The sequence below is a fragment of the Ixodes scapularis genome, unplaced genomic scaffold, assembly GCF_016920785.2.
Source record: "Ixodes scapularis isolate PalLabHiFi unplaced genomic scaffold, ASM1692078v2 PGA_scaffold1__304_contigs__length_218370807, whole genome shotgun sequence".
Classification (NCBI taxonomy): Eukaryota; Metazoa; Arthropoda; class Arachnida; order Ixodida; family Ixodidae; genus Ixodes; species Ixodes scapularis.
This window is the reverse complement of record NW_024609846.1, coordinates 141835870-141861656: the sequence shown is the minus strand read 5'-3', so window position 1 is coordinate 141861656 and position 25787 is coordinate 141835870. Positions and strand designations below refer to the sequence as shown.

The following is a 25787-nucleotide window of genomic DNA, read 5'->3' as shown; positions in this document are numbered from 1 at the left end:
CTTTAAAAGGAACCTCCTCTCCCCCAGACTTCAACGAAATTTGCAATATACCCGTCGTGTTCAGAAATGGGTGAATAGGATCCACAATATCTGTAAATGACAATCGCACATTTGTATTTTGAGCCTAATGGCTGTATTTTTTGTTATAAACAGCCCACTCTGGCGAGCATTTGCGGAACAGCCGGCAAAGAGCACGTCACAACCGGCGCAATCGTGATGTAGGCTGTCTTGGGATAAGCGAAGTTGCGGCGAGGCTGATGTTGTCAAAATGCCCTAGCCGTTCCACCCGCCGAAGCGGTCGAAGCACGCCACCGCTCGGGCCACTGCAGCTAGCCGCAAAGCTGCTTTTGTGTGGATCTTAAGTGACGGGTCAATCTTCTATAATCTTCCAGAAGAATAGCGACATCTGGGACACACAAGAGGGGTGTTCGGTCAGTGGGAAGTTCGTCCCTGTTCTCTTGTGCTGGCTGTAGACCTGTCGGGATGACGTCGGGTTCAAAGCATGTATGGTTTTAGGCAAGACAGTTATTGTCACTACCTGTCAAGGTTCCTAGACAAGCATTAGAAAACGAGGCTTTAGCAACATCCACCAGGTGCTCTTTGCTAATCATTTAATTTGTCGTTCGTGTCTTTTTTTAGCAAGATACTGGTGTGTCCGATTTGATACTGCTCCTTTGAACACATACAGACCAAAAAATAAGCGCCGAAATTTCGTTGTAGTATCCCTTTAAACTATGAGGAAGAGCGCCGTGACCGTAGGCGTCTGGCATCTAGAAACTCGGGTGTATTGCCAAACGTTCATGATGTTAGAACGTTTCACGTATGGGACACAAATGCTTACCAGTTTCCCATAAATTTTTTTCTGGAGCTTTTACAAGCGATCGCCAGGATCGCGGCATCAGACGGCACGACGCACCGTCTCTGGCGATGAAATTTCTTGCTCCTTCGGGACCCCTTTTGCTGCACGAATATTAAGCACGCCGATCGAAGACGCATCCTAGGCACCATAACCATGCGGGGCTTGGCAGCCGTTCCGCGTCGTGCCGATTCACCTTTTGTCGTGCGAGTTGGGAGTGCGCGAGCGAACGTTGCGAGTCGTCCTCCTCTTCCCCAGACTACAACAACATGAGCAAGTTCCTGAACCGCATCCTGGGCATCCCCGTGGAGCTGCAGAACGCCATGTTCAAGTACTTCACGGACACCCTGGACGCCATCATCTCGGAGGCCAAGAAGACCGGCCGCTACGACCTGGGCATCCTCGGTGAGGACCCTTTGTCCAAGCTTCGCGCCATACCCAGGTGCACGTCTGAAAGACGCACACCTGGGTGAGCATCCTTTTTTGTTTGTATTGTATTATTTTAGTTTTATTTGTTATTTTATTATTTTTTATTTAAAACACAGCACTCTTGCCGGCATGTTTTTTTTGCACGCGGGTGCGGCACGCACCTGGGTCCAAAAAAAACGTGCCGGCAAGAGCGGGAAGGTTTAAGTAAAAATAATAAAATGACAAATAAAATTAAAATAATACAATGAAAAAAAAATATTATAAAAAGAAAAAAAAATCTAGCACAAACAACACAATCTGTGCTGCTTCGTCATTGTCAGCATAATCAAGTTTGTATAATTTCTTAGACACATTGCATCATTATGAAGTGGCAATGCCATCAATCGCTGGACGAGTTGCTTTTACCTAATCGGTACCGAAGCGCCGAGGACAAGGACAAGCGAAGGATGCAGTGGCAAGAGTCGGTTTGGGAAAGTCAGGGGCACCTTGGTACATCTAAAGTTGGGTGGCAAAGGCTTACCAGAAAAAAGTTGAGAATGCAGGATGGCAGAACTTGTCAAAAGTTCTGCCATCCCACCCTAGGGCCGATCTAGTTATGGCTTCGGTAGGCGGAAACTGAAATAGGTGAGGGTAAGATTCGAAACGTATATCTAGCATGGACGTCGAAAGGCAAGGTCTCGCGCATTGTTGACCGCCTCCCCCCGTCCGAGTCCACACCACGAACGGGGTCCGAACGTGCACGCAGACCTGGGCACGTCCGGGGACAATGTGCGGCGGGTGAAGGTGGACGAGTTCATCCGGTCCCACGCGACTGGCACTGCCAAGACGGAGCTGCACACGGTTAGCGTGGAGCGGGGCCTCTCCTTCGAGGCCTCCCAGGACCTCTGGAAGGAGCTGGTGGGCAAGGACGAGGGCTACTACCTCTCCAACCAGGTGAGTGGGCAACCAAACCGCTTCCCCGGCCCATTCTATCCGTTTAGTAGCTTCAAAAGTTTGCCCAAACAAGTGAACGAGTTTACTGCGAAAAAACAAGGGAGGAAGGAGGGGAGAAATGAGGAACGAGAGGTTAGTCTCAGGATAGTGTGGGTATGCTTGTTGTTCTGCTTGGAAAAAAAAAAGAAAAAAAGTTTTCCTAAACTTTAGGTAATTGCATGCGAGGGGCTCGCTTAGTAGGTCTCATTTCCAAATCAGTTTACCCGTTGTTGGGCAAGTGTTGGAACCGCGTTTTGCTCACCCATTTTGTTTCCCCCAACGATGCCCAACGGCGTTGGCACCTTTCGAGTGGCGAAAGAAAAGCCGTCGCATTTCAAAAGGACCAAAGATCGTATACAGCAGTACATTCTGTCATTCTTTCGCGTTAAATTATATTTTGCGCGAGGGAGCTTCGCCGTGCACGCGAGAAAATGCTTTCGAAAGAGATCCCGCCAGCGATCGAAGCCAAATTTGCGCAAAGGAATAGGTCGGAGGGGGTGTTGTTTTCTGCACGCCAGCGTCCGTTCTCTCGGGTCGGACGGCCGGGGTGACAGTCACGACGTCTCTGCCACCCCCCCAGGTGCGCAATGGCAAGAAGACGGCGGTGCTGGCGGTGTGCGACCAGGCCCGGCGCTCCAAGGAGAAGAAGGACAAGCTGTTCCGGCTGTACCGGCCCAACACTGGCCTGCAGGTCCGGCACGAGAGTCTCACCGAACTCAAGAGCAAGTACAAAAAGGTGGGTGTCCGACCAGCCTCTTGCGTCCCGTTCCGCCCGCGTGTCGGAAGTTCTCCCGGAGTGGTAATGTATGGCATCGCAAAAAGCCTGTTGAGAAATAAAATGTTTAACCTTAATACAAGTAACTCTATAACGCCCATGTATCTAGGCATCTAAGAAGTACTCATCCATGTCAAATAAATTTAGAGAAACCAAATAATGATACCTATAAATATTCTTTCTTTCCAAGAACTATATCAGAGTGGAATAACCTCCCCGAAGAAATAGTATTAAGTGATACCCTAGCTTCTTTTGAAACATGCATTTCTAAATTGTATAATCAATACTAACGAACCTTTCCCTCTGGCACTGGATAATTTAGATTATATGTTTTTGATACTTAAATGGATTGGGACTTCCGTGACTCCATTTATTATCTGCTCATGTGTTCTTGTTGTTGTTTTTTTTATCAGCCTTTGTTCGATGTTGTTTTTGCGCGCTCAGCAGCGTACGCTCTTGTAAGTTTTAGCACTGAGAAGATATTATACAGTCGAATCTCGTTAATTCAAACTCGAGGGGGACCGAAAATTTGTTTGAATAAAGCAGAGTTTGAATTACCGGGAGTTCCCTCCCATAGAGGCGCATAAGATGGGACCTGCATGTTAGTTTGAATTATCGGGAAGTTTGAATTAAGAGAGTTTGAATTAGCGAGATTCGACTGTACGTAAAAATGTTTTTGTTGTGTATTCAGTGTGATTTACCAAAATAGTGTACTCTTGTCTTTCGTAAGTTGTAGTGTTCAAAAATGTGCCTTCATATGTACTACTTAGTGTTCTATTTTGTATATCTGTTACACTCCTGTAACAGCCCCTACGGGCTAACAGTATAAATAAATAAAAAAAAAATAAAAAAATAAAGCCGTAGTGTTGCGCTGTTGGATGTCACGGTCCTGAGTGGTTCGGCGTAGAAGTTCTGACAAAAAAGCACGAGGGAACTCGAGTGTAGCCATTGTCGCGGCTTCCCAACTTCCGGCTGCCAAAGCTTCCCTGCACTGTGGAGCTGGAGAGTGACTTGCGGGAGAACAGCTGTCTGCTGCCTCCACCACCGCTGCTACGAGACCGCCAGGTTTGCGGCCGGCAACAACGTGACAATTCTAAGACTTCGTCGAGCGGAAATGGAGGGACCACTTCTAAAGAGATGGCTTTACCGGTACCACTTTGCGGGGGTTTCGGTGTCGGCGTTTGTAGCCCGCCGTCGCGGTGGAGATTGAAAAACCCTAGTTCTCTTTCGGTGCAAGGAGAGAGAAGTAGGGCGTTTCCATTGACTGCAACTACGGGGGAGCGTCGTCTGCTCACGATGATTTCAGAATGGGTGTTTTCAAACATTACTCGCGTGATACGAAATCCCACTTCGGCAGTATCTAGATGCTAGGCGTGATGTTGGAGGTTTTCTGAAACTCCCACCACATTCGATTCCGTCATAACATCTCCACTTCTCGAACGCAGCTCGAAACATAAAATATGTCCTCTTACACCTCCTCGTTTCTCTGCTTGCGTCCCCTTCTCTGCCCGTCGCCGAGCGTCAATGTTACCTCCGTCCTCACTGCTCAATGACAAGGGGAAAACCCGCTTCTTCGCCCAGGATGGCGCAGGTTTTCTTGTCAACGTGCAAACAAGTGAAGGCGACGGCTCTAGCACGCTCGCGCAATGCGGGCAGAACGGTGTTGTCATGTACTTTCCTCGTGGACGGGGCGACACTGTTTTGCCCGCATTGTGCGAACGGGCCACAGTTATCGCTTTCATTTGGCACATCGTGGGCAAAAGAGGCACCCTTCTTTTAGGAAGCAGTAAACACACCGGTTGAAGACGCATTCCATGCACCATAGCCTCGCTGTCTGCCGAGTGGCTTCAAACGAGGGAAATGGAGTCGGGGTAAGCACTTAAAACAATGGCGTGACAATGGCCTCGGGCTTGACCACGTTTGAGTTCAGAACTGCCGCGTCATGCTTGCGCGTCGCTCTCTCTTGAAGCAGGTCAATTTCTGATAAAGGACCACAGATGGTTGCTTTCTTTTCCTCTAGTTTTTTCCCTCTTTGTTGGGAGCCAAGGGTACATTTTTCCTTTGAAGAAACCCCACGAATCGATTTCTTATCGCATCTCTTCGCAGCTTGCTACTGAGGCGTCCATTTGTGGTGCATTCTGTATAGCAAAATTTGAAAGAATGGACCGACCTACTGCCGAGACCTGTCATAACGAAATAGTGGCTACAGCGAAACGATCACGATTTCCCATTCCCTTTTTCCGTTCGGTAACCGAAGTCGGGTATAACGAAATAGCGGATACAACGAAGTGATTTCCGATTCCCGTTGACTTCGTTATATCCGGTCTCGAATGTGTAATGTGTTCCCCTTACCTACAGTGTTGGTTCCCAAATGACACACGTCGGATTGGCGCAGCAGCTGAAGGACGGCAACGGCAGTTAACAGAGGATGACCGCATAGCCAGTATAGCTCGACAATTTCTCTTTTATTAGAGTTAGGTTCGTTCACTGTTTTATTAGTGCAGGAAAAAATTGTGCTGTGACAACAAACACCAAAGATGCACGCCTGTTTTGACTCCAGAAGATCAAGGGGAGCACTGCATCCCTCCGTCTGTTGTCGCGCCAATCATGCACAAGTCATTTGCGGACGGACGCCGTATGCAGGGAAAGACGGTCAAACCTCATTACATGAAACACGGAGATATATAATTATTGCTTATATCGAATACCTGTGGGCACCCGTGTAGTAAATTGTACCATAATACAAGATGCCGATTTCTTTGTTTTCTTCGGAGCACTATCAGGTCCACGCTGCAGATTTTTGTTAGTGTAAACTGCATGCTGATTCATGCGGGCCATTTCTTCTTTCATGTGCCTTGGAAGTACCTTTTATGGTTGTTATCGTCGTAGTTCATTGATCGTTGGCTTTGCACCACGTCTCTCGAAGGTCACTCCCGACGACGCCCAGCCCCATTGGAAGGAACAGTATGAGTCGTCGGAAAACACCTGCAGTCACGTCTACTGGTAAGCTCCGAACCAGTGATCCTATTTGTGTTCCTACGTAAAGAATATGCACGAAAGCACCTCCATTGCCAGTTCTCCCACCGTATTTGGCACTTTGGCAAATGTGACGGAGCGTCGGGTAACGTTTGGGGCACGTTTATCTGCCCAGCTGTAATTGCGAGCTTCCAAACTCTGCCGAAGAGCTTTCAAGCATGGCGCTTGGCAGCTCAGAGAAAAATATTTATAGAAATGCAAGTTTCCCATCACTGGAGTCAAGGGGCTGCAACCATTTTTGGTTGCCCATCTGTAGTTTTTATTTCAGCAAACTTTCTACGGTGTTCACCCCGAATTTCCTTTTATCGCGCTATGGCTGATGTGATGTTCCAGTTGGCTGCGTGGACACGCAAAAGTTGTGCAATGCGTTCTCCTCGAAGAACCCTCGTGTTACGTGGGCCTCTGCTGTCCTTAAAGGAAGGCCTCGAAAGCGTTTGAGCCGACATGGTTTGGTGGCCTCCCATCTGGAAAGGATACTATAGTCCGTTGCGACTCAAAAAGATCGGGCGAGGGTAAGATCGGCTGGGGAGGAGGAAGCAGACGGGACACTGGAGAAGAGAGGGGGAACCTCCTTCTCTCTTTAGTGTTCTGCCTCCTTCCCCCTCCCTGGCCCGTCTTACCCTCGCCCTACCTTCTTGAGTTGCAACGGTCTATAGACCCGGGCACGGCTTTCCCTTCGGCAGAGAATGGCTGCTTCAAGATTGCCGACCAACTGTTCGGCAGCGACCGTGCGACGCGTAACATCTGGCAGGCCTGCATCTCTGGCCTGCCTACCCAGAGATGCGTCTCTGCTTGCATCCAGAGACGCTTGCATCTCTGGGTATGCAGGAGGTCGCAGTGCTGCGGGCAGATGAAGTGACGAAGCATTCACGCAGTAGCATTTATGGAGCAACATCTAGCGTCGCATTTACAGCGTGCCTGTAACATGGCATTTACTGGGTGCTTACGTCGCGATACGACTGCGGGTTACGACACGTCCCGAGGCTCTATTGCCTCGGGACACTCTTTTACGTGGAGGCGCGGGATTCAAACCCCAGCACCCTTCCTTTTCCTTTTAAGGGGGGATACTACCCAAGAGAATAGACTTTTTTTTTTTTTTTTTTTTTTTTTACTTTTGGCTGAATGAGTGAAATATACGGTATATGTTGTCAGAGAAAACTACAGTTGAACCTTGATTTAACGGAACCCGATTTTACGAATTTCCCAATTTAACGAACAAATTTGGATTCCCCGTGCAGCCATGCCTGAAAAATGTCTTTATCAATTTTATGAAGTTCCCGATTTAACGAAAGAATTAGCCGGTCCCGGTGACTTCGTTAAATCCAGGTTCAAGTGTAATTTAATATCTTACGTTTTTCTTCTCTAGATCTGCAGCAGAATGCCTGGAGAGAGCAACTGTGAAAACAAAATTTCCAAAAACTAATTTATTTATACAAACATTGCAGCGAAAAATCAAATAAATTTTTTGCCTCTAATGTTGTCGACAAAAACCTTAACGTCTTCTATAAAAGACGTCCAGAAAGTAAAGAACAAATCCACAGTTGCATTGCCCATAAAATTTCAGTTAAAAAAAAACAGTGAGTATTTCCTTCCGTCCCATTAACAAACAATAGTTTTCCTGGAGAGAAATTTATGCCAAAAAGTGGAATGGAGAAAAATGTGTTCAAAGTGCTCCAACCTCTATCTTTTCTTTAGCATCGGTGGACCGAAAATAATTTATAAAAAATTAACTATGCAGTGTAAACTAATTAAACTTTCTGGGAATACTCTCTAAATGTTGATGGATGTAAGTATGGCATTTTTCAAAATAATTTTTTTTTTTTTTTTAAATTGTTTTTTTCTGGGTAATGTTCCTCCCTTACCTGTCGCTGCTCACTTCTGGTCGATTCTCGTCAATTAACTTGCGTTTCGGTTTGAAATTTTCCGGAACATGGAGAGCGAATAAAAGCAGCCGTGGCAGACTGCTTCGGCTCAGCCTTTAACCGGTGGTCGATCCCGCCGCTTCGTCCACATCGATGCCCGCGATCCCTGATGTTGCACTTTTGTTTTGGCACCCATTTGCCACATTAGACCTTTTAGCTTTCTCGGTTGTTTCGTCGCTTGTCATCCGTGGCAATATTTTGGACGTTGCCGGGCGCTCATGGCGACGTGGGCACATGCTCAGCGTCTCGCGGCAGTCGCGATAAAGAGCGGCGACAAAGCAGAGCGGGAGGGTGCGGTCTGGCTCCCGTGGCAACGCTGTCTCCCCGTTGGCCGGGCTCCGCAGGTACAGCAGCTGCCGCAAGAAGACCATGGGCCTGACGTGCGAGGTGGGGCTGCGGCGGCGGACATACCACGTGCTCAGCGGATCGGTGCTGGCTGTCTGGGCCAAGGTGGAGAGCGTGCTCAGCTCGGTGCACGGACACCACAACTCCTCCAAGCTGCAGGTGGTGCGACTCAAGACAGAGGACTCCCTCCGCATCGTCGGTGAGCCGCCCACCCCCCACCCCTCTCAGACGCATCGCTTGCTCTAGACAACGGTTGAGCCACTCGAGACCCGCTTGGGTGTGACGGCAATTGAGCCATCTTGTTGCTCAAAATCAATGTTGGCAGTTGTGTAAGCCTTTATCTTCTGAAACTGCTGGAAATACTTTTCCGTCCTCCGGAAAAGTTGAAAACGGTCTGTGACGGAGTAAAACATGGTTGCTTGGGACTTCTCCCAGCTGAAGCAGCCATGTCACAGATGGAAAAGAGCGCGACAAATGAAAACCAAAAATAAGGGTTTAATCGGCGAACTTGTGCCAGAAAACAAAATAAAGAATGAGCGTCAGGACAGCGGAAAAGCGGGCAGCGATTCGACGTCGTAGCAGAGAGCGAGAGTGACTCCACAAGGTCCAACGCAGCTCCTTATCTAGTGTGCGTCGGTATATCAAAAATTCGGCCCAGAAGATTCGAGCGTTCGGGTGAGAATGAACAGGCGCTTTCGAGAAGGACAAAGTAGGACGAAATGATAAAAGTTGCATCCTTAGTAAGAACAAACGAGAACCTTCTAGAAGTCCGTGACCGAGCGTTGCTTGCTCGGCCCTGGGCGTGGCAATATGTAGACCTTTCCCGTTTTCCTCGTCCTCGATGTGGCCGAGGACGAGGTCGGCGAAAAAAAGCGAGACGTTACAACCTGCAACCACGATTTGAGATGGCGACGACCACGCGAAACAGGAGCATAGAGCACGGGAGGTCGCATTTTCCAATGGTAACCAGTATCGCCAATAGAGGTCTTTCCAAAGTGTTGTTGAAGTGTCGTACCCTCCCTGCACTAGGCAATACAGCGACGGCGCCCGCGAGATTGTCAGGAAAGGGAGTGCAACACTCGAAGTTTAGCTCATTTGATGGTCCCGGCTGGGAAAATGTGTTCACCAAGAACATGCCAACGCGTTTATACTGTATGGCGTATCCTCGTAAGCTCTCGGGTGGAGGATTTCGCTGCCACAATATTCAGTGCCATCTAGTGGCTCTAATATTGGCAACTCTTTGCGTGCCGATTGCGGCGAAATCTAACATCTCAACGAGCGCCGTCGCTCTCATACGTCGGCGGCAAACGGGCACGTGTTCTTTGACATGCAGTTCTTTGTCTGTCTGTTTATGTTGCAATGGTGAGGAGAAACTGTTGCTCTCTACGAGACGCTTACCTGAGGAACGCCTCCGATTACCCCATTGACCATCGTGCACGGCACTTGCTTCCGGGCCCTTTGTACCGCACACATCTTTGCACTAGAACTCGGTTTGTCGCTGCATGATTGTTTTGTTCGTGCAATAAGCTTTTAAAGTAATAACAGATGTGCGAAACAACGAATCATGTTTATTTACATTTTTGGTGGCTTTGTTTAAGTTGACAAATCGTTTGAGCAGTCGCAGGTTTCTTCGCAGGATTTTTTGTTTTGTTTTATGTATGAAGCATTTTGAAGCACTTAGGCATGTGGAAAGCCATGCCTCCTGGCTTTCTAGAGAATCCTATAAATTGTCAAATCGTGACGGTATGCGGCCGATTTCTTCATTAATAAAGCAATCGCTTGAGATGACCTCGATGTGTTAGTTTTTTTTATTGCTTTTTAATAGGGAAATCGGCCATGCATGATCATGATTTAGGAATTTCTAGTATGCTCAGAGCTCGCAGAGTTAGTTATCGCCATATTTAGGCGATCTCGGAAACCTGCTCAGGAAAACCTGCAAAGGAAAAAAACATTTCTTTTTAAACAGCTTAGATGTTAAAAGGACGTCATAAAACAATTTTACAACAAAGAAAAAAATTTTTAGAGCTATATTTATGGCGCTATACGAATTTGTAGTTGGCGCGCGCGGGTGCCACGAAAAAGTGGCCCTTATTTATACGTGGTGCTTGGGCTCTTTCGGAAGCTTCCTATGGCCTCGAAAAGTAACTTATTCATCTTTGTTTGAAGTATAAAAAAAAAAAAAAAGCTATGATTTATAAGTAATTTTTAGAGCCCAAAGGAAACTCCCAAAAAAGGGCAAGCAGAAGTGATAGACCTGTGCGCCGGTCAGACGACGGCGGTGGCGCCCCGAAGCAGACAAACTTGTGCGGCTGCAGCGACGGCGACGTAAAGAAACACGTTGAAGCGGCGTCGCACAACGTTCAGTGTGCGGCGGCAGGGACGCAGTGCAACGGCGCGCGGGCCTACCACGTGACCAGCGGCGGCTCCCGTGGGCACCAACTACAAATTCGTTTTGCGCCGTAAATACAGCTTTATATTTTTTTTCTTCCTTGTAAATTTGTTTTATAATATTCTTTTTCCATCTAGCCTGTTTACAAAAAAATTTTCTTTCCTTTGCATGTGTCCTTTAAAGGAGCTGTGCAACGATTTTAATGTTGAAAGAATTTTCTTCTTCTACTTTTGTCATTGTTTATCTTGTCACAAAGGACAGAAAACACATCTCCTTCCTTCAAAATGTTGCTATTCCGCCGCGTAATCGTGAAGCAAAAATTAGAATATTTCCCGACCTGCAGCCGCGAGCGGTGGCCATGAGAACTACGCGGCATGACGTCGATGGGGGACTTGTTAAAATAGAAGAAGTTGTGCAAAAGCTGTTGGATAGAAGGTAATGTTTCTATAAATCTTGTCGTTCCAATATAAATATAAATGCGTCAGAAACCTGGTATCATCGGCAAGACATTTATTATACGGAGTTTTAATGGCGCCATCTATCCGAGGTCAACAAAACCGTCAGCTCTATCTGCTACCGCAAATAGCCGCCAGAAGCCGGTGGAGGACGGGGGCAGAGCTGGACGGGGATGGCCGGAGCTTAGCCGGACCTGGACAAGCATGTTGGCACTTTCCTCCTTTTGCCATGTTAATCGCGCTGCACTAGCATGTGGTCACGTGGTTGCGAGCGGGTGAGTTCTCGCTGCTCTCTGATGGCTGTAGAGAGAGAGCTTCACCGGAAACCCGCGTGTCCCCCTTTCACGTCACAGCGCAGGCGACTCGGAAGACGATGAAGGAGTTGAGAGGTGCCAAAAACCTCAATCTTCGTTTATTTTGAAAATAAAAACTAGGACATTCAAGCAAAAGTGGTTTTTCGTTCTTTACTTCAGAAAGGTTGAAGCACCAACTCCCAAATTATTTAAGCTAAGCACTGAAATTTTTGCACGGCTCCTTTAAGATGCTGTTCTTCAGGAGACAAAAATTGCAAATGCCACACAAAGTGTGTTGTATTTTGACAGAGGCAGATTTGGTTTTTGTCTTTGTGCTTTGGATATTTGCTTTAGGCACTTTGCTTTCAGTAGAATAGCCATAGATCTGTGAAAGGCACTTATGCACTACCTCTTGCGCTCGATAGTCCGGGTCCTGCACCTTTTGTCAATCTCGTGGCACTGCGGCCCATCTGCTCAACGTGGCACGCTTGCTATTGCCGCTGTTTAAATGGAAAGCGAATTGTAGACGCATAGGAAAACCTTCCGGAACCCCAACACTTTCATACCGTAGATGACATGGTAGTGAAAGGGACGACGGCAGTGTGGAGATAGCGCAGCTGTGCTACCGCTCCCTTCAATCACCGGGGTGTGCAAACGTCGGCGTATTTTGCCAAAAAAGGACCACTAATAGCTACCGTCATAAAATAATCCTAGCAAATGCAAAGACACATTAGTTTATACATTCGAACCTCGTTATAACGAACTAGCATAGGGAGCAGAAATTTATTCGCTATATGCGATATTCGTAATAAAAGTGCACACAAAACTTGACGGTTACGTTCCCGCAATCGAGCCCGTGCAAAAATGTGCACAGCACTAAGGTTTAAAAACTCGCTATCGCGGACCATGAGATCCTTACCTGTCACTAAGCAGCATTAAAAAAATAGATCAAAATGTGAGGATATCAATTTGCAACACGAGAAACGGCGTTAGCAGGATCTGTTATTCCATTTATTTGAAGATGCGATTTTAAGCTGGTGCCTCTTCACCTCTAGCCACCGTGCTGGAGCCAACTGCTGCTCGCACTGAAATCAAGACTGATTGCTTTTGTTTGAAGAAGCTGATTAGGCATCGTGCAATTTCATCTGTAAACCATGAGAACGGAGCCTCTCTCTTTTACGTCTGGGCTGAGGCAAGGCCTAAGACTCTTTCAGTCAGTCTTGTGCTGCTGTTTGTATAGTAGTCTTCTACCTTGTTCCTTGCACTCAGGATAGTAGATATCGTGCTTGGTGCATGCTCGAAGTCCGCCATGATGACTTTTTTCTTCCGACCGCTGTCCACCGCCCTCAAAACCTTCACTTTCGACTCCAGAGACAGCTTTTTGCTTCGGCGCCATTTGCAGCTCCGCTATTAGTGGCGTGGTTGGCGGTTGGCTTTAGTCTTCACTGGTTCTTGATGCCTTGCATAGAGGCCAGCAGCGGCCCAACCGCCGTTATTCACTCGGTTCATAGGTGGCGCTACATTCAAATCGGGCATATTTGCACATCAGGCAATCTAAACTTTTGAAATTTTTCCTTTAGAAATTACTTTTTGTATTTTTTCTAGTTTTTAAGAACCTTCGTAATATTTTGTGACGTAACAAAAGCAGGAATTGCTTCGCTATAACCAATAGCGCGTCGAACTTCACGCTTTCGGTTTCATTACATAACTTGAACTCCCATCAAAATAGAGCATGACGAACCATACTTCATGATTAGTTTGCTATATCCGATAATTCGTTATATCAGTGTTTGTTATAAAGAGGTTCAACTGTAATATGGTATGTTGATTGTGGTTGTGGTCATTTCCAGGCACCATTATTCCAAGCAACTGCGTCGCCCCCCTAATCAACGTGTTGTCCCAAGACGCAGAGAAGACACACTCGGAAACCTTCTGAAGGCCGGGATCGTCGGTTAGTGCTCCACCAAGTAACCAGCCACCCACCACTCCGAGAGGAACCACCTCGCGAGACATTTTTTCTTTTTTCTTTGGTGCCCTCTGCAGAACAAAATTGGTAGCAGGGCTCGTCGGAAAGGGGGGAAAAAAAAGCTCTTCTCTTGGCGTCGTGTGTTCTACATTGTGGGAACCTTCACTCCTTATTTCTTTCCCTTTCCTCACACTGTCTCATTCCCTCCTTTCCTCCGTGTGTCTGTCCTTTCGTGTAGGAAAGCAAACGAGGGGGAACCCACCCTGCATGCGACGATTGCGGAGACGCAAAACACGACGAGCTATGAAAGAGGAGGTTCTTCTGTCTCCCCGTTTTTGTGGTGGGAAAAGAGTGTGGGAGTTAAGGAAACTGTCCCCCCAATTTGTGGAGGGCACCTTAGCAGTGCGAAAGAGCGGGAAAATCCCTTTTCTGACCAGAGGGAGGGGGCATGTATGAGTAACATGTGCGTGTACATGACGTGTGTATGTGCGAGGGAGAGAGAGCCTACGGCCAGCCTTTTGTAGATATTGTCACTTTTTTTTTTCCTCGTTTACTCATTCTTGTCAGTTTCCCGGAAAAGGCGTGCAATCCCACGAAAACAAAAGTATGCATGCCGGTCGGTCATCCTGTGACGTTTGTTCTTCGTTTGGTTGTTGTCTTTTACGTGTTCTTTGTGTCGGGCGTGGTTGCCGACGGTTGAGGGAGCGTCCGTTATTCTGTCCTTGCCCTTTTTTTTTTCCTCATGTATGTGCTTCGTTTGCGTTGGATTTTTGTTTACCCCCGTCCCCTCCCTCACTGCCGTCCTGCAAGGACGGGCGTCCCTCGTTTTCCTTCCGCCTTTTGTTACGTCTGCCGGTAAATCAATCAATCAGTTGAGTCGGATCGTGCGACGCGCTCTCCCGGGCTCTCCCCCCCCCTCCCCGGTGCGATGTCTGGCGATGGAGGGGTGGGTCAAGAGGCAAAAAAAATGTGCTGAAGCGTGACCGAGTCTAGTGACCAAGTGTTGCGTAACGAAACATTATTTATTACTCTTTGCTCCGTGAAGCGGTGTTTATAGTCCAGTGTGTGGTCAGGTAGTGTTTCAAAGAAGTTCTTCAATCCTTGTAGGGTCTTTCACTTTCTCTTTATTTTATTCTCTCGTAAAGATCGATCGGAGGAGGGTAGTCAAGTTGCTTCCAGAAAGGCATTGCACTGCTTCGTGTTTCCAGGGTACACACTGCTGCTGTATGAAGAATGGGGGTTTGTGGGACTTTTTCTTTCTTGTGTGCAGAAGTTGGGCTATTTGGTGAACCCTTTTCTGTCATTGACTGCACTGTTTTTAAAAAAATTAATTTTATGTGGACTCTCAGGAGCAATGTAGGAGGATGCACATACGTACAGCTTAAGTTTTCTTTTTACATTCAAAACAAAAAGCTTTTGTTTGTCGAGTTTCCCTTGCTTGTTGCTAGCGATGTACAAAAAGATGCCAAGCTTGACGATTCTGTAGTTCAAAAAACGCGGGAAGAGAAGAATGAGTACTGTCGGTAGCCACTGTCTGTCTTTGCAGCGATTGCTGGTGACTGCCATTGTTTCTTGCGATAAAAGATGTTTCACTTACCCTCGGTTCGTGCTGAAACTTTCCACGCTACGAAAATTTGTTAGCTGCATCTTGAATTAAATTTGAAGCTAATTGTTAAATGTTCTGAAGTTTTTGCCTTTTCATTTCTTCAATAAATGCTTCCATTTTTACCTATTTTATGCGTTATCATGCTACCGACATCAACAAGCCCTGGCGGTTAGTCTCATGCTAGGTCTGCAGCAATCTGTTTGACTTTGAAAGTTGTTGACCCGGAAAAATCGTTGCTTGTTGTGACGAGCATATTTGTATGTTGGCTACAAATTGGTAGATAGGAACGAAAATTGATGTGCATTCTTTCTGTGGAAATAAAAACGGCGCAGAAAGACGAGGACCAGACAAAGAAGCGACACGGACGTGGCGCTGCGTCCGTGTCACTTCTTTGTCTGGTCCTCGTCTTTTTGCGCTGTTTTTAATTCCGAAGTATGTATTAACTCGCCCAAGCCTCAACTTTAGCATCATTCTTTCTGGTTCACGAACAGTTGGCATATGCTATGTTTTTCTCCGGGAGAGGGGGTGTACCTCTCTTACATTTTCCACCTACGAGACAAATCATTGAGGGTGCACCGTCATTCCTTGTTTGAGATACGTCCAAGAACGAGCTACGTATAAACAGCATTTTCTCGTTTCTTAATGTGGCGGTGGAAGACGTCACGCCTGTGTCATTTACCTTATCGTCTGCATAGAGTCCGCCACGGATGTAGCTTAGCCACAGTCGTAGCAACGTGCACCCCTTGGGGCCGGGGATGGGAGTGTTCCCGGCCTCATGCTCTGGAGGCATCTTGAGTACACATCGCAGAGAGTACAGTTCATGATTAGCCCCTGCTTGGTTTTGTGATGGAAACGTGCTGCATAACTCCTTTCCCCAAGGTCTTCGAACCATCTACCATACGGTGCCCTTTTTTTTTTAATTTCGATTATTTGTTGATACGATCCATGAACTGCATTTGGTGTTATCCACCCGTCATGTTTGGAACATTAAAGACCTTCGAAATTCATGCTTCGTGGGTCAGTGTCCTTCTTTGGTGTTCGTGGTGGAAATCGACGTCACCAGGCAGAAACAGGCGCAGTAAATGCACCAGTCTGAAACGTGCTTCAGACACTGTGGCTGCAGTAAGAGTGTCGAAAGGCACGTAGGAAGCTATACGGGGAGCACGCTCTTCCACTTTTTGCACAGAGGGTCAAGGGGATGTCGCGGTGCCGATATTTGGTCAGAGGACTGCTCCAGGCTGGGGCCACGACGAGAAAAACAAAAGTGCCGGTGCTCGCTAGTTGTAGCAATGTCTGCCTCGCCTTTTCTACGGTTGTGGGAAGTCGTCCGGTTCTTTACGGAATGAGGACTTTTCGCCGAGCTGAAGAATTTGGGTCAGCATTCTGCAGAGAGTCAATTTCAATTTATCGACACTTAAAGGGCAACTCCGCTTCATTTTTGATATTTAGAAAACTATGTAGCCCTCTTCAGTATCATATAGGAAGGCCCCATGCAAAATATTACGATCTAATTCCGTTTATATATTTAATAAACTGGCCAGCAAACCTTCAAGCGAGCCAAGTCGCCGAAATCTGCCAACTCTAGCGTGCGGCGCGAGGCGCAATGATCAGCGCAGTCAATGCCACGGAGTTGGAGCGGCCAACGCTGAACCCCTACGTCAGAGGCATGTGTACGCCATTCTCACGTTTTGCTTGTTTTTACTTCTCAGAGCGAAATTGAACGACGACGTCATGAGTTTCTCCTCCCGGTGTTGGCTGACCGGGCGTTAACGTGATCACCGTAACACGGATGGGCTAGTTTGCGCTGCCCTGCGCGCGTCTGTTTTTCCGCTCCCCTTCTCCTCTTTCGTCTTCTCCCCTCCCCCTCTCCCCCGGGCCATCACCGTCCACGCCATGCGATGCAGCCTGCCCGCGTCCAATAAAAAAAAAAAAAAAAAAAAAGAAAAAAAAAAAAAACCTGCCGGCGTTGCGTGTCCTGTTTCTCGCTCCCTCCCGAACGTCACAAGACCACGTGGTTCGACGTGACGTAATCATGACTGTGACGACCTGAGACCAATGTTGCCTGACGCAACCGAAGTTTCGGTTTCGGTATCTGCTGATGTTTAAATTAAGATTACACAAATAATATTTCACATTTCGCGAATCCGAAGACGTAGAGTTGTTTAGTAGTGCTTTGTGAATGTGAATCACATGGAAGCCTAAATTTTTCGAAATTGAGCGGAGTTGCCCTTTAACCTTAACTATTTGAGTGTGTTAGTTTTCTCCGTTTGGTGCAATTCTCGCTGTGCACTTGAGTGCTGCAGTACAGCGACACCTGCAATGCAGACATTGCGATTTTGTGTATCTCGCTTTGTCGTGGTGCACCCGCGTGCTAAAGGTTAAAAACCATGATTATGTGCATCATACCTGGCTGTAGTTCAATTACTGCAATTCATCACTTTTAACTGGAAGTGGTTCTAATTTACTTATTCGCGACTCCAACTAACTATAGGTGGCGCCACTCATTTTCCAAGATGGCGGGTTTAGTGAGGGTCAGAGATGCGTGCCGCTGCTGAGCCTGTCTAGTGTGCTGGCTTCACTGACCGACATAAATTATTTCTGGTAATACGAGGAAGCTACCGTTTTATGAGCGCAGGTCACCTCTTTAACCTGAAAAAAAGAACGGTGTTTAGCGTGTTAATTACGGAAGGATGCGCGTTTTAATTCTGGAGCGAAACCGAAACTTGCCTCTATTTTGGATTTAATTTCTCGATATAGGTCTTAATTTCGAATTGTTTCATGACTCAAGATGTGTCTCAGATCGTAATTATTTACTTAGAAAAGTTGTTCGCGGAAACTTTTTTTTTTGTGACATACTGTTCGATCCAGGCTTATATTTGTAGTGGTTGAAAAAATCAGTGCTGATATTTGTGCGTTCTCGTATAATAATAATATTAAAATTCACATATTTGAATAAGTAATTCTTCAAGCTCTAATATAATTTGTTGCTTATGATCTAATTTTAAACGCGCAAAGAACTATGACAATGAAAACTGTGCTAATTATCATCAATGGTTCCAATTGCTGCAATTTGATTGCCAATAAAATAAAAATAGTCTAAAATCAATGAAAACATTTTAGCTAATGTGAGAAATCCACGTAAATTACATTAATTGTGGATAAAGTATATTGTGCTATCAAAGTCACCACTTTTGACAATCGGCGAAACATCCATTGTCGCCGCCAATATACTTCAAGAACAAATGCCAAAAAAAAAAAAACTTAATATGAGTTTTTTCATAACATTTATTTACTCCTGTATTTGTTCGCCGTTGTTTTGCCAATCTCAACCTTTCCAGTTTGAAGGAACGCCTACCTTGTTGCACGTCTGCTCACTGCAGCACTTATCGTTGGCGTTGGAAGCCGGTGAAACAGTAGTGAGTTTTAATATTGCGTATACGAGCGAACTCAAGTCCCGTGTGTTTGCGTTAGCTTTGCCTGTTCCACACTGCGCGCGCGCGGAGCCCGAAATTGCGGTCTTGGATGGCGCATGGCGATGAGGCGCACGCACAACGTGGGGCACGCAACTCTAACGCAAACGCACACCGCTTGCGTTTGCTTCTATACGCAATACTAAAACTCTCCAGTAAGGTACAATCCCATACCAGCTGCAGCACTACGTTGGGACAGTGAAGAGTGTTGTTTGCATTCGGAAACGACATTTCGCGAGCCATGATCGCGAGCAGTTTCGCCATGCCCGCTGAGCAGGAGAATCGGGGGACCCTCACTAGAGCGCTTCCGGTTTCCGACGCGGGAGGGCGAGCGTCGAGCTGGAGACGCGAATACTTTTTAGCAGTAATAATTGCAGAACTTGAGTTACAATTGCACCTTGCAATGCCGAAGCTCATCCCCTGTTTGCGGATCAGCCTTTTACATAAAGCTGAACCGCTTTCAAGGGTGCGGCGCACGCGAAGAGTCCCGCATCTCACGCCGCTGGGCACCAAGCTTCTATTTGCCGTCCGTTTCTTGCCAAAAGAGCCCAGACCACTTGAGGGAGGGCGGCAGTGGCACCAAGGAAAGGTGTCTGCATGGAGTCTAAAGAAAGCCACACCTTCCTCAATTTAGCAAAATAATGCGATGAAAGTGAAAATAAAAGGCTCGCCCCTTGAAAGCGAGGTCAGTGTTAGTCGGTCGCGTTTTTTTGTTTGGAGTTTGGTGGTGCTCTTCGGCCAAGGAGGGAAGGAGAGGGCATGACGACGGCCGTGTAGCCTCTACAAGCCATGCTCCCTCGACGCCTCGCCTCTTTCTCATTTTCCTCCTTACTCTCCTCACTTACCACGCCAACGTGACCACATCACGTGAGTCGTGACCATAGCTAGCCTTCGTCTAGCTATGGGGTACTAGAATACACCACAGGCTAGCCTTCGATCTGATAAAACCTACCGGACGGAGCGCGCGCAAGCCTGCAAGGAGTCCTTCTACAATCAACTATCCATCTCACGCGTGACATGTCACGCGCACCAATAGCCAGAGAGATCTACGGTCACGTTGGCCACAACATCGTTTAAACTTTTTATGACTAGGCTTCACCAATATTGCAACGTGCCCTCTCCTAGTAGTTCTAACCTCCTTGGTGCAGTAGCACCACTGAGCAGTCCATTACGATGTGAAACCGATGACCTGATCTGCTTTTATTTGTGCATTTATTTTCGCAACCTGATTGGACGAGATTCCAAAACTTGACAAACCGTGGCTTTGGACTGTCTGGCTCGGCATCGCTGAACTTGCTCTTTTGTGGCAAGCTTTTTCTTTTAGCTCGAGGACAGGGTTCCTTGGAAGATGTCCACAGGCAATTGCAACTTAAATAATACCACAAAACTGTATCATTGGGTCGCACACTAGCTCTTCTCTATCTTTCAGCTGAAAGGTGCTCCAGTCCAAATAATCACACTCTATTGCAAAAATTAAAAAAAAAAAAAAATACAGAGGTACGAATGCGATTATAGATTTTGATTTCTTCAACCTCGAACAAGGGCGAGGGGATGAATAAAGGGATTTCGGTCTAAACGACTGCCGTAAAATTACGTCTGGCATTACGAGGTGTACAAACTGAAGTAACTGAATCGCTTTTAATATGGTAGTGAGAGTAATTTAACTAAATTTGAAAAGTAATTTATCGGTGTATGACGCACATGCAAGCACCAGGCGTTTGAAAACAAAATATAACTGTGAATGCTGCCTCGTAAAATTTTCTAGGAGTGAGATGCCACCCTTCCTCTTTACCAGGGTGAATGCGGGAGAGGAGGCGACATGCAGCAAAGGGGGACTTGCCTCCTCTCCCTCATTCGTTCTCTGCCATGTGGAAAGGGTGAAGGGCTTTGGGGAAAGAGCCTGACCTGCAACAGGGTCTAGTGTATATTATCAACACATTCTATATTTTAGGAAGGATACTTGGGTATAGTAGGGCGAGGATTTATATGGGCTGCAAGAAAGGTTTATTCTTATGTCAAATCTCGGGTACGAGGGCACGGTCAATATTTAAAGAAATTCAAACTAGATTGGCCTCAACAATGGAGTAGAATTAAGCTTAAGCTCCATGGGAGTTAGTTTTAAAAAGGCATTTATTACACACATGCAAGCTTTGCACCTTCGTGAAACTGCATGATAAGTGCCTTGGTGTGCATAATTAAATGCCGAGATGTGACGTCTTTCATCAGTCAGCATCTTGTTGCTGTGTGAGAGGCTTTTAAACATTATTTAATTATTTAAAGAACCATGAACCAGCTGGCTGAACTTTCCACTTTGCTGCTTTTAAACAGTCGGGTGTTAGAGGAAATAAAATTTGCTGCTCGATTTCCTTACATAGCAAGTTTTGCGGTATTTGCATGTTTTAGAGGTAAAGGTCGCAAGTCGAGGCAGAAGACTTTGGTCTTGTGCTCCACCTTGGAGTCGTCGTAGCACATTTTGCAGTTTCGCCGCTTCTCCATTCTCTGGGGTTTGTGTTGCAGCTGTTCAGGGCCAGGAGGAAGATGTGCGCTCTCTGCATCATCGAGTCCAAGGAGCTGTTCGACAAGCTCCGTTCGGAAGGCCTGCTGCTCAAAACGGGATCTGTGTACATTTCGGGGATTACAGGATGCCGCTTGCAGTGCGCTTCAAAGAGGATGTAACTGTTGACAACTGCAATGTCGATACAATGAAAAAAGAGTTTTCCACCTCCGCACATACTTCGTGAGGACGTACGATCCGGTCATCTGGTTCAATTTGTCCACGCCGAGGATTCCTGCATTGTAGTCGTCGACTAGCTGCGGCTTCTTGATAGAGACCTCTGGCAATGTGCCTCCTTTTTTCTCCCTATGTTTGACAAGTATGTGCTCGTTGGAGTGTGTGCCGTGCTCATCAGCTGCATGACGCGACGGTCTTTCCATTGGAGATATAAAACATTCTGATCCCGTAGCCAACGTATGTCGCCATTTTTTGCCTTCTTCTCCCACCTGACATCCTTCAGCTCAGGTGGGAACCCCTGGCGATCTTTCCGAGTTGAGCCACAAGCAAGTGTCTTGCGTTCCAGGAGGTAGACTAAGAGAGACGCTGACGTGTAAAAGCTGTCCGTGAAGATGATGTAGCCTTGGTCCTGATATCTGTCGCAAAGCTGAGTCATCACATCAACGGTTAATCTCTTGGAACTCGGCCTTTCATGCTTGCCAGTATACACCCTAAACTGGACAGTGTAGCTTGTTTGCGACTCCACAGCAATCCAAAGTTTGTAATCCCGTTCTGTCCTTTCGTCCCGAATGCCAGAAAGGGCTCTTGACCTGACCCTCTCTTCGTCTAATGAGAGGTCTCGGTGTGGCCGAAAAAATCTTGCTGAGGAGCCGTTGGTATGTTTCAGCAGCCAGAAGACCTTGCGCAGTTTCCCCCCAGAAGCTCCCTCATCCCCATCTGGGTCAGAAACGTGAAGCATTGCTAAAAGAGCAGAGAAACACTTTCTGGACATTACTCGAGGAGGAACAAGACCAGAGTAAAGGCTCCCCATATCCCAGTAGAGATGGAGCTGCGGCAGCTTCACCACGCCCATGTAAATGAGCAGTCCAATGAACTCCATCATATGTAGCGGAGTTACCTCCACCCACGATCCGTCCTCCTCACTATATGAAGATTTTTCCAAAATGTGTGTGTGTCCATGCATACTTGATTGTGTTGACAAACAACGTGTTGATGACTTCCGTGGTGAAGAGCAAGAAGAAATCAATGGCTCTTACAAACTGCTTCGGACCACTGGGGAGTGCCACGCCCAGATCGACGCCGGGTTGTCTTTTCGGTATGAACTGCAGACGCTGCTGTACAGGTGGGAGTGTATATTGCCCAAAGGATGTGGACACACTATAAATGAACAAACTTTATTAACAGTAGTGTAGCTCGATGGTTTATTGGGGGGGGGGGGGGGGGGCAGATTATTGGAAAAGGGGGAGGGGGTATTAAGTAATATATATTGCGAGGACAACACGCATACAATATGCCCTACTCATTCGATTTTACTGCACCAGCCTGCACCGGTGCAGAAAATGGTGCGGTGCAGAAAACTGCACAACAATGTACAGTCTATGACAATATGAGAGGTCCATTCGCTTACGAAGTTTATGCGGCGGTGCTAAGCACACTAGGCCCTAGGCACTTCATTTTTGAGGCGAGAATATACTTCTACTTTGTTTTCAGCTATTAATTTAAGTTTATTTTCTCATCCCAAGCAATGAAGACTCAAAAGTCAATCCAACACAGCCGCTAGAATTGCATCGTTGAATGGGTGTTTCATATTGCTGGAAACTATACCTTCGGTTGTGTTCTAAGATAGGATGCACTCGCATATCGAACATGACGGTGTGCACCGAATGTAGGAGGTGCAGGTAAATCGAAAGCGCCCACTATAAAACAAAACCGAAACCACACAAGCCTTACCGTACAGTTGTCGATGTTTCAGGCTGGTTGGACAAATCGTCGCTGTCCGAAGTAAGATCTGAGCGTGTGACATCATCTTCCAACTCACTTGTGCTCCCGTAGTCAACCAAATCGACCGCTGGCGGTCTCGAATTGCGAGATTTCAAACGCTTTCGAGGAGGCGCGCCGCGCGAGGAAGACGCCATGTTTGCAAACAGCGTCAGCCCGAACAGGCAAACAGCGTTACCCGAACAGGCGGATTTTTTCAGTCGCGCACCAGTCACCTAGCTGTGTTTGGAGATTTATGTTTGTCCTTTGTCCCTCTTGTTCCCCCTCTCCAGGGATTATTTTCGTCAGCCAGTGTTGCCGCCCAGGATCTTCGGCGAATGACGACGAACGAGTAGAAAACGTGTGCAAAACGCTAGCAAAACGAAAAAAGATTACCATGCAAGATGGCATGCGTTGGCCGCACTCGCGCTGCAGCGAACAAGCGGGGATGCGTGGTTGGCACTGTGGTTGGCATTATAATAGCTAGTGATGGACCGAATCTGCCGAACTTCAGAATCGGCCAAAAAAAAAAAAAAAAGTTTTTATTTTTGCCGATTTTTTTTTTATTTTTCTTTTGATTTTTGCCGACGAAGCCTTGGATTGCAAATGGACGCCGTGCAGTCGTGCGGTTACCATCGTGCAGTGCAGTACAACCAGCGGTTACGGCGCTGTGTGGGGTAGGAGCAACGTTACTAAAACACTCAGTTGGGAAATTCGCCGTCGAAACCTGGGCCGCTGGCGTCCACCGAGACCGAGCTAAATGCGACAACAGCGCCACTCTTTTTCGTTTGTCTGTACTATGGTCACCTCGAGCTTTTTGATAGCCTGTTTTTTGCGTAAAAACAAACGGAAAAGACTCTTTTTGTATGAAATTTATTGGAGTTTAGTACCAAATGATGGGCGCGTGATGTTTTTATCATCTTTAGTTCTCAAGGTTTTACGGAACAATTAATATTGTTTTTATAAAACCATGCCTCAGCGGGCCTTTCAGGTAGCGCGTCCCGACCTAGGTGCATTTTAACTTCAGTAGTTCGACGCGGCGCGTCCGCCGTCGAGACGGGGGTTCACCCCTGTCAAAGTCAAAAATAGAAGTCACGTGCAGTTTCTCGAGTGGCCGCTGCGGGAGAAATGGTGGCGTTGTGTTCGTCATTAGCTCGGTGCTCGGAGACAGATTGGGGCCATATTTTTAGGGCTCTCTCTATGGGAGTTTCCCAACTGAGTGTTTTAGTAACGTTGGGTAGGAGGCAACTCGGTAACTGTACGTTTGTGAGCGAGTGTGGTTCGCTTCAATATTTTCTTTATGCATTAAATGTTGCAATTAAGTTAAGAAAAAAAGAAACATAAAACCTTTTTTTTCGCTAGAAAAAAAAAAAAGGAAATATCAACGAGTCTGGTAACAATGTATTTTTGCCGAATCTTTAGAAAAGGTCGGCAAAAGTTCGGCTCTGCCGAATCCCAAGATTCGGCGCCGAACTTTCGATTCGGCAAAAGTTCGGCCCATCACTAATAATAACTCTATGGTGGTTGGCTCAGCAGACACCGTTTCTCGGTGGTGCAGCGAGTGCATGCACGCGCGGGGTGCGCGTGCATGCTCTCGCTGCACCACCGAGAAAATCGGGAGTGCGCCAAAATGCAACCCCGTCATGCCTCGCTCCGGCGAGGAGCGGGAGCAGACAACGAGGGTTCAACTGCCACGATGTGTCGCGGAACCGAAAAAAAAAAGAAAAAAAAAAAGAAAAGATTTTCTGATAGAAATCGCGCCCCGCGGGCAACGGAATCAAACGCGAGCTTGAATTGTGAGCGCCTGCTATTTTATGAAGGAAGCAATTGACAAACCGGGCTTTATTTGCAGGTTTTAAGTCGCTCTGTTGTCGTACAGACCAACGAGGTAGAGGGCCTTAGAGTGATAAACTAGTATACCCACTGATCTCTATGCTATGTCATAGAGGTCAGTGAGTATACCGTTCATCAGGCAAAAGTGACCCCCCATTGGCCGCCGCCATGTTGTACAATTTTGACCACTAGACACGTGACCAAGCCAAATCTATGAAGTAACCAGACCAAATCTCTGGCGTCAACGATAAGATGGCAGCGCGCAGTGCGTGTCGGAAGCGTTGTGGGCGTTGATCGGAGTGTGTGGATTTCGTGTGCGGAATTCGGTTTTTCAGGTTTTTGTGTGCTCTCCCGCGTACGAATAACTGAAGTACGAGGGAATGAGGCTTCTCTTTTTTATTTAATTCAGAGTAAGCCAGATTCGGTACACGGGCTCGGATCACTACCTCGGACATCGCTCGGTCGTTCGAGTTCAATTAAAATATCCGCAATCGTTAACCACGGGAGCTCCTCGATAATCGCTGTGTCGAAGGATACGTCGAACCCATCCGGAACGCGGAGTCTAAAGGTATGTAGGACGTAACCAGAACGCGGAGTTCTAACGGTACGGCGGACGTGCCCGGGCAATTTTCTTAGCTCGACCGTCAAGATTCGCATTTGAAGCAGCGAGAAAAGTGTTGAAATCTCCGAACTGCTCGGTGCTGAGCTAACTACGGACCACGTCATTACGTGATCCGTAGTGACGTGAAAAAGACCGACGGCGGTCACTCCGGGCCGCCTGCCATGTGCCTTCTGTGAAGGGGCGACAGTCGTGTAAGCAGTACTGTACCAGCTTCTCTTATAGTTATGTTGTTCTCGAGCAGCTTCCCGATCACTAAACCCCGCAAACGCGTGCCGAAATTTCAAAAGGTGTCTGCCAACCTGGAAAGCCTTGAACACCCAGGGAATTTC

The 25787-nt window shown here is 47.0% G+C and overlaps 1 protein-coding gene across 1 annotated transcript in view; it reads left to right on the top strand.

Moving 5' to 3' along the window:
- Positions 1 to 16053, top strand: part of LOC8034723 (protein strawberry notch homolog 1) — a 56015-nt gene extending 39962 nt beyond the window's left edge. Inside the window, exons 22-27 of the mRNA XM_029978077.3 lie at positions 1115 to 1261; positions 2031 to 2218; positions 2838 to 2993; positions 5959 to 6035; positions 8335 to 8534; positions 13323 to 16053. Of these exons, the coding sequence (XP_029833937.1) occupies positions 1115 to 1261; positions 2031 to 2218; positions 2838 to 2993; positions 5959 to 6035; positions 8335 to 8534; positions 13323 to 13408 (854 nt within the window). The 3' untranslated portion in view covers positions 13409 to 16053. The remainder of the gene's footprint in view (positions 1 to 1114; positions 1262 to 2030; positions 2219 to 2837; positions 2994 to 5958; positions 6036 to 8334; positions 8535 to 13322) is intronic.
- The last annotated feature ends 9734 nt before the right edge of the window (positions 16054 to 25787 follow it).